Below are 12,370 nucleotides of genomic sequence, written 5' to 3'. Positions count from 1 at the left end.
GCTGGGCTCCGGCGATCCTTCCACCTCAGCCTTCCAAGTAGCTGGAACTACAGGCGCGCACTACCACGCCTGGCTAATAATTTTTTTTTTTTTTTTTAATTGTAGAGATGAGGTCTCACCAAGTTGCCCAGGCGGGTCTTGAACCCGCGGGCTCAGGCAGTGCACTCACCTCAGCCTCCCAAAGGCGCAGGATTACAGGCTGAGCCACCAAGCCTGGCTTGGTTGGGATTTTTAAACCTGTAGATGGACAAGGATGAGGGGTTTTGAGAAATGAAAACAGAAGACTTCGCATCTGTCAGTTGTATAAGTGAAAAAAGAAAAAAGAAAACAAAAGTGTAATACAATCTTAAGCCTTGAAAACATTATGGAAACATGTAAAAAGACAGCTGCTTTGCATTTGAGTGGACTCCCTTATGAAACAATTCTTTCTGAATTTGCTCATCTTATCGTCAAGGTTATTTTCCTGCTTACTAAAGTGTACTCATTATGCCAATGTGTTATCAAAAGGCAGTTAGTTGTGAGGAATGAATGAGTTGAAACCATACTGGCACACCCAGGTACTCAGGAAACATTAAGTGTTGCTTGCTATAGCTGGGAATAGACAATGTTACTTCTCAACTGGATTTGGATCCTCAGCACCAACCTGGGAGCCCTGGCTCGTTTCAGACTTGGATTCTGCTCTTGGTCATTTTGCAGAGAGTTCTAAAACTTCATGGGCAAGACCAAGCACACCGAGACAGGGAGAACCTTTGAACTTTGAGTATGGGCCTGGGTTCGTCCTGGTCCCCATCCATTACTTGCTTCATGACTTGGGAATTTACTTCATTTGTGGGCTTCAGTTTCCTCATCTGTAAAGTAGAGATACTGCCTGGATTACAAGGCTGCTGTGAGGATTAAATGAGAGGGGACGATGCTTTGTAAGTGAGTCTCTGTGTCACTACCAGGGAACACTTTAAGAGCCTTACCACTAGTGCCATGGGATCACGGAACTCAGGATTAGGGGTCGGGTGTGGGTCTCGTGCAGCAGCCATTTGCCAAGCAACCTCTGTTTGGTCCTATGTATGACTCTGGAGGAAAGGTGACCAAAACCAGTGTCTCTCCAGTGGAATTTTCCATGGGTGTGTGCAAAACTGGCTTGCTCCTTACCCACTTGCTTGCTTCTCTTCCAGATCTTACTGTGCTGAGATTGCTCACAATGTTTCCTCCAAGAACCGCAAAGCCATTGTAGAAAGAGCAGCCCAGCTGGCCATCAGAGTCACCAATCCTAATGCCAGGCTGCGCAGTGAAGAAAATGAATAGCCAGCTTGTGCACATTTTGTGTTTAAATAAAACCATAAAAACTGCCCTCTGGTATTTTCCTTGGTTTTGGTCTTCAGTTTCTTGACTTTGACAGCTTGTCACAGAGATTGTTCTTTTGCCCATCAAGGCCCTTTGGAATCTTCTACATGGGAGGGTTTTTAAAGGACACTTGGTTCTGGTCAGCTCCAGTTGGGTTTGGAGAAGAGGGAGGGAAAGACTTGGCCTTTGGACCAAGGTGGGTTCTAAGACCCTTTAATCGAAGCCTACAGCTCCTGGGCAAAAGGTAGTCATTCTTGGCCTCACTTTTTGAAGTTGGGTCTGTTATTCCATGTGGTTCTTGCAAAAATTGGGAAAATGTGTATGAAAATATCTGGATGAATTTTTCCTACTCCCTCAAACCCTTATGGGATTCCTAAATAGCATCATGTAACTTCACAACAGTATGATGCACAAGTTGCTCTTCTGTGTGATCTGCCTGGGTTGTTGAAAGATAGCTTTCAGTCTCAGCAGCTGCTTCAGGCATAATTATACAGCAGTTTCCCATTGGTACTCAGAATCCATGACAAAACTATCTCTAGCAAGATGGGGTCTTGCCATGTTTCCTTCACTGGTATTAAGCTTCAGGGCTCAAACATCCCTTCCACCCAGGTTCCCCTTTAACTACAGCCCTGGACCTTCCTTAAGACTACACAGTAGCTAGAAGTTAGCATCATTGTTTTAATTATAAAGTTATGATTCTACTTTTTAAATAAAATAGTATTATGTGGTAGTGAGGTCACAATATTTTTCTCTGAACATCCTGGTCAACCCAGCAGAAATTAAACTGGTTATAATAGATGCACCTTTTTTTTTTTTTTTTTGAGTTGGAGTCTCACAGTGTTGCCCAGGCTGGAGTGCAGCAGCATACGCACAGCCACCTGTGTCGACCTGCTGGGCTCCAGCGATCCTTCCACCTCAGCTTTCCAAGTAGTTGGAACTACAGGCGCATGCTACCATGCTGGCTAACTCTTTTTGATTTATTGTAGGGACAGGGTCTTGCCAAGTTGCCCAATCTGGCCTCAAACCCACGGGCTCAGGCGGTCCACTTGCCTCAGCCTCCCAAAGTGCTGGGATTGTAGGCTGAGCCCCGAGCCCGGCCTAGATGCCGCTTTTCTAGGCATGCTAGTCGACTAGGCTGAAGTCTCTCACATTCTAGTGATAAAACATCTGACAGATTTTGCTGTCTTGTTAAAAACCTAGTCAAGTATTTGTGGAGTGAATTGGCCATTTTCAGGATTTCTTTAAATCAACTGGAAGTGTATTGATTGAAGATAGTGTCCTGTTGGCAGGAGTTGTGTAGAGAAAGTGGTAACAAATGATTTAGGATCATTTTTTATTAACCTGGGATATCACAGAAAATACTTTGGCCTGTTATTCAAGTTTCTTCAGTACTAAAAGCTAGAAATGACACATCTGAAACCTTCCTCAGAAGGACAAACCAACTGGTTTTGCCTGGGTGGTGATGGGAAAGGGTGACTTGAACTTTGCCTGTTTCTCAATTTGCTGATTAGTACGCATTTGAAATGAAACATTAGGTCTAAGCCTGTCCAGCACCCTATCTCATCTGTTCTCCCTGCAAAAAAACCTTAGTATCTTCCAAATTCCTCATTCATTGCTGCTAGTTAGAAATTAAGGGTTTTGAGTTTCTAAAATTATTTTGTGGAAAACAGGGTCTCACTGCATTGCTCACACTGATCTCAAATGCCTGGCTTCAAGCAGTGCCCCTGAAATGCTGGGATTGCCGGTGTGAGCCACGGTGCCCAGCCTCATGTTTTGAATTTTAAAATGAAAATGTGTGTGTTTGTCCGTTTTGAGGTGCCCAGCTGGAGCACTAACTTCTGGCATTGCAGAGTCCAGATAGAAAGCAGTGAAGAAAGGGGAGTGGTGTCTGCAGCCTCCTACCCTCTCACAGCTGTGAGCACAGCCTATTTCTAAATAGTTTGTGAGGCAGGGACTCCCCAGTTCAAAGACTTAGTTCAAAGACTTAGAGGGATAGAGTGACAAGTCACAGGAAAACCCTTGCCCTATTTCTTTGGCTGAATGTCCTGAGCTAAAGGGCCCAACTGTTGGTAGCGTCACAGCTTGGGCTGGGGACCTGTGGGCTTGGGTCCCTGGAGAAGGCACTGGAAACCCTAACCACGAGCAGAAGGGCTAAAGTAGGGGCCTGAGGCCTGCGGTGGTGGGAGGATGAGGCTTTGGGTTGGGATGGGCTCTTTCTCCTGAGTGAGGGCCCACCTGGTGGGCCCTGGGGAAAAACTAGCTGAGCTCCATGGAATCCGTACTTAGGGCTGAAGCAGAATCCTTCTGGATACTTTCAAAGAGAGTGGCGAGGTCGGGGTTCGAGCGGATTTGGGACGAGAAGTCGGCCATGATGGGGCTCTTCCCCACCTCAGGGATGGTCAGCAGAGCAGCCACCGCCCTCATGGCAGAACGCTTCAGTTCGTCTTGCTTCTCAAACTCCTGCTTCACAGATCCAGCCTTGACCTAAAGTGGGAAACGGAAGAAAGACCTGTCCTTTGCTGAGCCCGACCTGTGTCACTGCCCTTTGCTGGTCTTTGGCTTCCTCTTTGCCCCTTATCTTCCCCACCTTAAATCCGACCCTGCAACCCTCTGCTCCAAGGTCTCCTAAGACTATGCTCACCAGACAATTCCCTCAACACCCGCTCTGGGATTCACACTGTCTGGTCTCCCCAGGAGGTTCTCTGCCATGCCAGTCAGCCTCAGTGTTGGCCGAGGGGCCTCTAACCAGGCAGTGTAACATGCCCACCTTTATTTTTGTTAATCATGTTATAGTGGCAAGTATAGTGTTCACTTGCTTATCTCCTCTCAAGGACAGCAAGGATCCAGCCCATACCTACTGTGTTTAAAGCCAGCTCCTGGTACCTACTATATGACTAGACTGAATGAATGGATGACGGTGGTTGTCATCCAGCAAGATGCGGCTGGAGAGTGAACATCTGAAATTGCCTCCTGTGGCTTTTGTTTCCCCTCCCCCCACCATTGCCCACTTAGCTGAGAATCTTAATAATCCCTCCACTGCTTATAGTATAAAGTTCAAATTCCTCATGCTAAAGAATCGAATGTAGGGCTGGGTATGGTGGCTCAAGCCTGTAATCCCAGCACTTTGGGAGGCCGAGGTGAGGGGATTGTCTGAGCCCATGGGTTTGAGAACAGCCTGGGCAACTTGGCGAGACTTCATTTCTACAATAAATAAAAAAGCTGGTCATGGTAGCGTGCACCTGTAGTTCTGACTACTTGGAAGGCTGAGGCAGAAGGACCACCTGAGCCCAGCAGGTCGATGCTAGGGTAGCTGTGAGCGTGTCACTGCACCCCAGCCTGGACGGCGGAGTGAAACTCCAACTCAAAAAAAAAAAAAAGAATCTAATGCAGTGGGTAAGAGCTTGGCATTGGTGTTGCAGTCCAGTTCAAATGACTCTGTCCCTAAGAGCTGTGATTTCAGTAATCACTTCTCTGAACCTCAACTCCCCATCTATAAATAAGAGCCTCCTTCCTCTTCATAGGGTTGCTAGGAGAATTAAAGCAGCAGTCCCTAACCATTTTGGCATCAGGGACTGGTTTCGTGGAAGACAATTTTTCCACAGACACGGTAGGGGGGAAATCATCAGGCATTAGATTCTCATATGGAGCCGGCAATCTAGATCCCTTTTATGCACAATTCACAGTAGGATTCATACGCCTGTGAGAAACTAATGCTGCCACTGATCTGACAGAAGACAGAGCTCCACTCACCCACCGCTGCTCACCTTCTGCTCTGCAGCTGTGTGGGTCCAGGGCAGGGGACTGGGTACCCCTGGATTAAAAGACCTCACAGGTCCATACTCCCTTCTCTGAAACCCTTAGGGCCAGATGTACTTTGGAATACAGGATTTGGGGGGTTTTAAGAAGGTAATACTGTGCTTATAACATTCCCAGTGGGGTCTGGTATGATATCCTGTAATCAAATAAATTCCTCCACTAAACGTATGACTATCATTAGTATGACTATCATTTGTATAACTGCCCCTTGGTATCTGATGGATTGATTTCATCCAGGATCCGCATGGATACCAAAATCTTCCAGATGCTCAAGTCTCTTATATGAAGTGGTGTATTTGCATATCAACGAGGCATGTCCTCCTGTATACTTTATAATACCTAATATAATGTAAATAGTATGTAAATAGTTGTTATACTGTATTTTTAAAATTTTTGTGTTTTAATTGTCTTTTTTCTTTTTTTTTTTCTTCTGTAGACATGGGGTTTTGCTATGTTGTTCAGGTTGGTCTAGAACTCCTGGCCTCAAGGCAGTCCTCTCACCTTGGCTTCCCAAAGTGCTAGGATTACAGGGATGAGCCACCACCCAGCCTACGAATTACTACTTTTCATTGCTTTTTTTCCCAAATATTTTCAATCTGTGGTTGGTTGAATCCATGGGTACAGATTTCATGGATACTGAGGGCTGACTGTATTATAAAAGGGAATTAAAGATCATAGCCTCATGCCGGTTCAAGTCAAGTTGTGTTGCCAAACAAGTTACTAAAAAGCTTTGGTGTTCAGATCTTGGTAGATTCCAGAATCATGGGTAAGGGACTATGGATGTGGGTGTGTCAACAATCATCCCAGTGCCAAACAAACAGCATCCCCTGTGTGGGCAGATGGAATGGCTTTTGGGGGACCGCAAAGCAGAGCTTCTCTTGCCATCTCAGCCAAATACAAGAACACCCTCATACTGCATTGCCAGTTATAGCTCCCCTCTGGTGAAATGGAACTTTTCTCAATGTCACACGGCTAAGAAAAACTGGAAATTATTTGGCCACCAAGACTATCAGGACTACAATGGTCCTACAGAATTGTTTTTGTTGACCGACTTGATATTAAGCACATTTTAAAAATTTAAACTTACAAGGCAGGTCTCTATTAATAAATCACCAATTTTTATGTCTTGTAGACATACGATCTAATTTATTTATTTGTTTATATTTTTTGAGCCGGAGTCTCACTCTGTCACCCAGGCTAGAGTGCAGTGGCACGCTCAAGGCCACCACAGCCTCGACCTGCTGGCCTCAGGTGATCCTTCTGCCTCAGGCTTCTAAGTAGCTGGAACTACAGACACATGCTACCGCACCAGCTAGTTTTTGTAATTTATTGTAGAGACGAGGTCTCACCAAGTTGCCCAGAGGCTGGTCTCAAATCCCCAGGCTCAGGCAATCCTCTTGCCTCAGCCTCCCAAAATGCTGGGATTACAGGCTGAGCCACTGCACCCAGCCAAGATTTTATTTTTTTGATAAAAGGTTCTACTACTTGAAAATCACCTCTTTAAGTTCCAATCTGAAATAGTCTCATCTGCAATGCCCTCTTCTTGGTTAATTTCTACCCTTGCAAAACCCAAATTCATTCTTTAATTTAACAGGTATTTGCTGGATACCCTCTGGGCGTACTAGGCTCAGTTCCTAACACTGCAGCAGTCCATGAGAATGAATGAGAAACAGTCCTTCTGGGGACTTTTTTTTTTTTTTTTTTTTTTTTAGAAACAAGGTCTTGCTATGTTGCCCAGGCTGGTCTCAAGCTCCTGAGCTCAAGCAATCCTCTTGCCTTGGCCTCCTACAGTGCTGGGTCACTGCGCCTGGCCTCTGCTGGACTCTAGAGGCACTCAAGTCTCTGAGTTGTCTTCAGGCAACTTTGCCCAGATCAATCAATCACAAAAGTCTGACCCAGCTTCCCAACTAGCACGTGAGCAGATGGAGAGTAGGGAATCTATCACATTCGATGTTATATCCTTAGTGCCTCACCCAAGGCCTGGCACCCAGGAAGTGTTTAATGACTGAAATAAAAGAGACAGAGTGGGTGTGAATCCAGCTCTGCAGTTTACTGGTTGTGTAGTCTTGGCCAATCCTGAAGCCAGTTCCCCCGTCTACAATGGTAAGAATCAAGAGTCCTTCGTGGGCACCAAGAATGATTAGATGAGGCACTTCACACAGCACTGCACTCAGGAAGTGGTGACTGAACTCTTTGCAGAGGACCCAGCAGGTGCTCCAGGGCCTGATCCAGGGCGGGGCAAGGGGCTTACCTTGGCAGTGCACGTGGCCCTGAGTGGCTCAACGAGCCGGTCCACCCTCTGCAGGACGGGTACAGGACACAAGGTGGCCAGCCGGGCGAGCATGATGAAGGTCAGCATCTGTGCAGTAGGAAGCAGACAGAGTTCTTGGTGAAATGGCGCAGGAACAAAGGGAGCAGGCCCGTTCACTGGAAGAGCAGAGGCTCTGCCCCAGAAATCTAGAGCCCAAGTCCAGACTACCACAAAGTCCTATAGGGTCTTGCTGGGGCTCAATTTCCTCATCTATAAAAATGTGAATGGTAACGCTTTCTTTGCCAGCTATACTTGGTTGACTTGAAGAGGATCAGCTAAGAGGTGCCAGGAAGGGGGCGATTCTCAAGTTCAGATGCCCATGGGGTCAGGCAACTGCTGCAGGTGAATGAAGGGGGCTGGCTGGGCACTGGGAGGGAGCAGAGAGCCCACGCTGCAACCACAGCCGCTTAATTCTGGCTGCTAAGTGGGAATGTGGGTATGTGGCCCTGGGCATTATTTTCAAAAGAAATCCTGACTTTCAGCCAGGCTCAGTGGCTCAGCCTGTCATCCCGCGCTTTTGGGAGGCTGAGGTGAGTGGATTGCCTGGGCCCGTGGGTTCGAGACCCGCCTGGGCAGCGAGACCTCATTTCTACAATAAATCAAAAAATCAGCTGGGCGTGGTAGCGCATGCCTATAATTCCGGCCACTTAGAAGGCTGAGGCGGAAGGAATGCCGGAGCCCAGCAGGTTGAGGCTGCGGTGGCCGGGAGCGGCCACTGTACTCCAGTCTAGGTGACAGAGTGAGACTCCAACTCAAAAAAAAAAAAAAGAAAAGAAACCCTGACTTTCATGTAAAATCTCTCCATTTTAGAATATTGGCATTTGACTTCAAAACAAAATTATGTGAGCCAACTAAACATGGCTACAGACTTGGCTTCAGCCTGCAGAAAAAGTGTGATCTCTTTTGAAAATAGTGAAGTCCCTACAAAGCATCCTCACATAGTATAAAGGGTGGCTGTCTATAATCCACATGCCCTACCCATTCCAGTCTGCCCTGACTGCCACCCCCAAGCCCCACAGCAAAGAAGGAGGTCTGGCCCACAGCAGCAAGGAACATGGCATTGGCCTTTGCAAGTTATAACTCCAGGTTCCTCCACTCCTGACATGTGCCCTTGAAGTAGCCAAGACTCCCTTTGTTCCCTGTAAACTAGGAGTCATCCACGCATTCTTCAAGGGCTTGTGTGAAGACTTGATGAGATAAAACTGTGGATGCTTAAGAAACATCACACCCACTCTCCAGAGCACCTAAGAGGGCTAGGACAGAGTGAGTGTGAAGGTTGCACTGATGCCCAGGGCCTGTTCTGTGTCCTGGAGTGGGAGCAAGAGAAGATGTGGGCAGAGTAGGTGGGAGGAGGAAGAGACATACTCAACCACAGAGACAGTGCCCATAAGCTGGAGCTCTGGGCCAGCCCAGAACTCCTCAGTCTGTGTCTGAGGACACTGGTCCGCCAAGATGCCTTTCTAACATCAGTCATGCCCAAACGGGGGACCCGCAGCATACCCCTTCCCACTTGAGACTGGCAGAAGTCCCACAGTGGAGATTCCTGTTTAGCTCTGTGCATCCCAGAACATCTTCCACTATTCTCCATGGAATACCCTGGAAAAACCCAAACTTCCTTTCTAAACCAAGACCATGAGGCTGGAACCCCAGAGAGCTCAGGTCATTTCTTTTTTCTCTCATGGGGGTCAGCAGGAAGCAAGGTTTACAACAATGATAATAAAGCCACGGAGGAGGAGACAAGCTAAGATTGGAAGGGCAGGAGGGACCGAGTGGTCCCAGGAGCTCCAAGACCCAGTGGGCCCTGCCACTCCCCAGCAGTGCTGACAGGAGGCACCAAACGCCTTGGGAGGAACATGTGCTGTACCCCAGGAGCTTGCTGATGGTGCACTGGGTCACCGTGAGGCACCAGGGTGTTCACAGCACTGCTGTCTGTAACAGTGAAAATGTACAAAAAACTAAGTGTATAATGGTGAGCTTGATGGAAACGGGAATTTCTGCAGCTGTGAAATAAGACAGTAGAAGCTGATATTGACAAGAAAAGAACAACGGACAGTACACAGAAGTTTAAAAACGATCAGGGGACAAAATGGCTATGTCGTGTGACCTCCTTCCTATAAACCGTATCTCCTCTTCATGGTTCCGAGAACAGGGACTCTGCCTGTCACATTGGCCTCTATGTGTTGGCACTCTCTAAATATCAATAGACTAATTTTTTTTTTCTTTTTTATTGAGACAGGGAATCACTATGTTGCCCAAACTGGTCTCAAAACTCCTGGGCTCAAGCAATCAATTCGTCTAACTCAGCCTCCCAAAGTGCTGGGATTACAGTCACAAGCCATCACACTCAGCCTTGGTTGACGAATTAATGAGCATTTATACGCATTATTCCGGGAAACATCCTGAGATGTACAGCAGGTCTCTGCAGGTGGAGGGAAGTTTCTGAGTGATTATTACTTGCTTCTTTATTTGCTTTCATCTTGAGTGAATCTTTTAAAACAAGCATGTATTACTTCTGATGATTTTGTATCAGTTTTTCATTATAAAAGTGATTCATGCTTACAGTATATATTTTAAAAAGATGCAGTATGATGGTTCCTCAAAAAATTAAACACAGAATACCATATGATCCAGCAACTCTGCTTCTGGGTTACACCCAAAATAATGGAAACTAGGAACTCAAAAGGATATTTGTACACCTATGGTCACAGCAGCATAACTCACAACAGCCAGAGGTGAGAACTCCCAAATTCCGGCAGCGGATGAAACAAGATGTGGTCAGTTCATACAATGGAATATTATTCAGCCTTAAAAAGGAAGGAAGTGGGCTGGGCATGGTAGCTCATGCCTGTAATCACAGCACTTTGGGAGGTGGAGGCGAGAGGATTTCCTGAGTCCAGGGGTTTGAGACCAGCCTGAGTAACATAGTGAGACCTTGTCTCTACAATAAAATAAAAAATAGCTGGGCATTGTGATATGCATGCCTGTAGTTCCAGCTACTTGGAAGGCTGAGGTGGAAAGATCACCTGAGCCCAGCAAGTTGAGGCTGCGGTGGCCGTGAGCAGCGTGCCACTGCACTCCAGCCTGTGCGACAGAGCAAGACCCTGTTTCTTAAAAAGAAAAGATGTCAGCTGGGCACAGTGGCTCAAGCCTGTAATCCCGCGCCTTTGGGAGGCTGAGGTGAGTGGATTGCCTGAGCCTGCGGGTTCGAGACCCACCTGGGCAACTTGGCGAGACCTCATCTCTACAATAAATCAAAAAATTAGCCAGGTATGGTAGCGCTCGCCTGTAGTTCCAGCTACTTGGAAGGCTGAGGCGGAAGGATCGGAGCCCAACAGGTTGAGGCTGCGGTGGCCGGGAACGTGTCACTGCCCTCCAGCCTGGGCGACAGAGTGAGACTCCAACTCAAAAAAAAAAAAAAATTAAGCTGGGCTTGGTGGCTCAGCCTGTAATCTCGTGCTTTGGGAGGCTGAGGTGAGTGGATTGCCTGAGTCCGCGGGTTCGAGACCTGCCTGGGCAACTTAGTGAGACTTCATCTTTACAATAAATCAAAAAATTAGCCGGGCACGGTAGCGCGCACCTGTAGTTCCAGCTACTTGGAAGGCTGAGGCAGAAGGATCGCTGGAGCCCAGTAAGTTGAGGCTGTGGTGGCCGCTCCCGGCCACCGCACTCCAGTCTGGGTGACAAAGTGCGACTCCAACTCAAAAAGAAAAAAATTAGCTGGGCGTGGTAATGTGCACCTGTAGTTCTGCCTACTTGGAAGGCTGAGGTGGAAGGATCGCTGGAGCCCTGCAGGTCCACGCTGGGGTGGCCCTGAGTGTGCTACTGCACTCCGCCTGGGCAACGAAATGAGACTCCTACTCAAGAAAAAGTAAATAAATAAAAATTTAAAAAGGAAGGAAGTTCTGACACATGCTGCAACATGGATGAATCTTGAGAATATTTCATCAGGTGAAACAAGTCATACATGAAAAGACAAATCTGTATGATCCTACTTACAAGAGGAGAATCCTAGAGTAGTCAAATTCATAGAGAACAGTTAGTGTTTAATGGATGCAGAGTTTCATTTGGAAAAGATGAAAAGAGTTCTGGGGATTGGTGGTGGTGATAGTTATACAGCATAGGTATGTACTCAGCGCCACTGAACATGTACACTTAAAAATGGTTAAGATGGGCCAGGCATGGTGGCTCACACCTGCAATCCCAGTACTTTGGGGATGCCAAGGTGGGAGGATTGCTTGAGCCCAGGAGTTCAAGACCAGCCTGGGTAACATAGTGAGACCTTGTCTCTACAAAAATAAAAATAAAAAATTAGCCAGGTGTGGTGGCACATGCCTATAATCTCAGCTACTGGGAGGCCGAGGCAGGAGGATGGGTTGAACCTAACAGGTAGGTTAAAGGCTGCAGTGATCTGTGATGATGCCACTGCACTCTGATCTGGGAGACATAGCAAGACCTTGTCTCAGAAAATTTTTTTTAGTTTAAAAAATGGTTAAGATGGTAAATTTTATGTTATATATATTTACCACAATAAAAAGTAATGATTCCTCTATTAGATATGTGAATAAACTTCAAAATTTTTAAAAATGATATAGAAAGATATATACTGAAGATGTAAACTGTTATACTCTTTTGAGCAGGCACTGTGCTAAACAGGAGACGGAGTCTCCCCACTGCCCCACCAGCCCCAGCCTCACTCCCTCAGATAATAAAATGGCCCAAACTTCTGGAACTAACTGACGAGATCAGCTCGCTCTTTTTTTCTTTTTTTGAGTTGGAGCCTCGCTCCGTCTGTTGCCCACTCACCACTACCCCAGTGTTGACCTGCTGGGCTCTGGCGATCCTTCTGCCTCAGCCTTCCAAGTAGCTGGAACTACAGGTGTGTGCTACCATGCCCAGCTAATTTTT

At 46.8% G+C, this 12,370-nt stretch overlaps 2 protein-coding genes across 2 annotated transcripts in view; one reads left to right on the top strand and one right to left on the bottom strand.

The window, feature by feature from the left end:
• RPL32 (ribosomal protein L32) overlaps positions 1–1,345 on the top strand; it is a 5,004-nt gene extending 3,659 nt beyond the window's left edge. The window contains exon 4 of the mRNA XM_008074823.1: positions 1,170–1,345. Within this exon, the coding sequence (XP_008073014.1) occupies positions 1,170–1,299 (130 nt within the window). The 3' untranslated portion in view covers positions 1,300–1,345. The remainder of the gene's footprint in view (positions 1–1,169) is intronic.
• Positions 1,346–2,654: 1,309 nt separating this feature from the next.
• Positions 2,655–12,370, bottom strand: part of LOC103277474 (cullin-associated NEDD8-dissociated protein 2-like) — a 13,866-nt gene continuing 4,150 nt past the window's right edge. Inside the window, exons 3-4 of the mRNA XM_008074822.1 lie at positions 7,406–7,513; positions 2,655–3,822 (exon numbers count right to left, since the gene is read on the bottom strand). Of these exons, the coding sequence (XP_008073013.1) occupies positions 3,595–3,822; positions 7,406–7,513 (336 nt within the window). The 3' untranslated portion in view covers positions 2,655–3,594. The remainder of the gene's footprint in view (positions 3,823–7,405; positions 7,514–12,370) is intronic.

Source organism: Carlito syrichta, unplaced genomic scaffold, assembly GCF_000164805.1.
Source record: "Carlito syrichta isolate Samal-C Ts95f unplaced genomic scaffold, Tarsius_syrichta-2.0.1 Scaffold117927, whole genome shotgun sequence".
Lineage (NCBI taxonomy): Eukaryota > Metazoa > Chordata > Mammalia > Primates > Tarsiidae > Carlito > Carlito syrichta.
The sequence above is the reverse complement of the archived record's forward strand: the minus strand, read 5'-3'. Positions and strand labels throughout refer to the sequence as shown.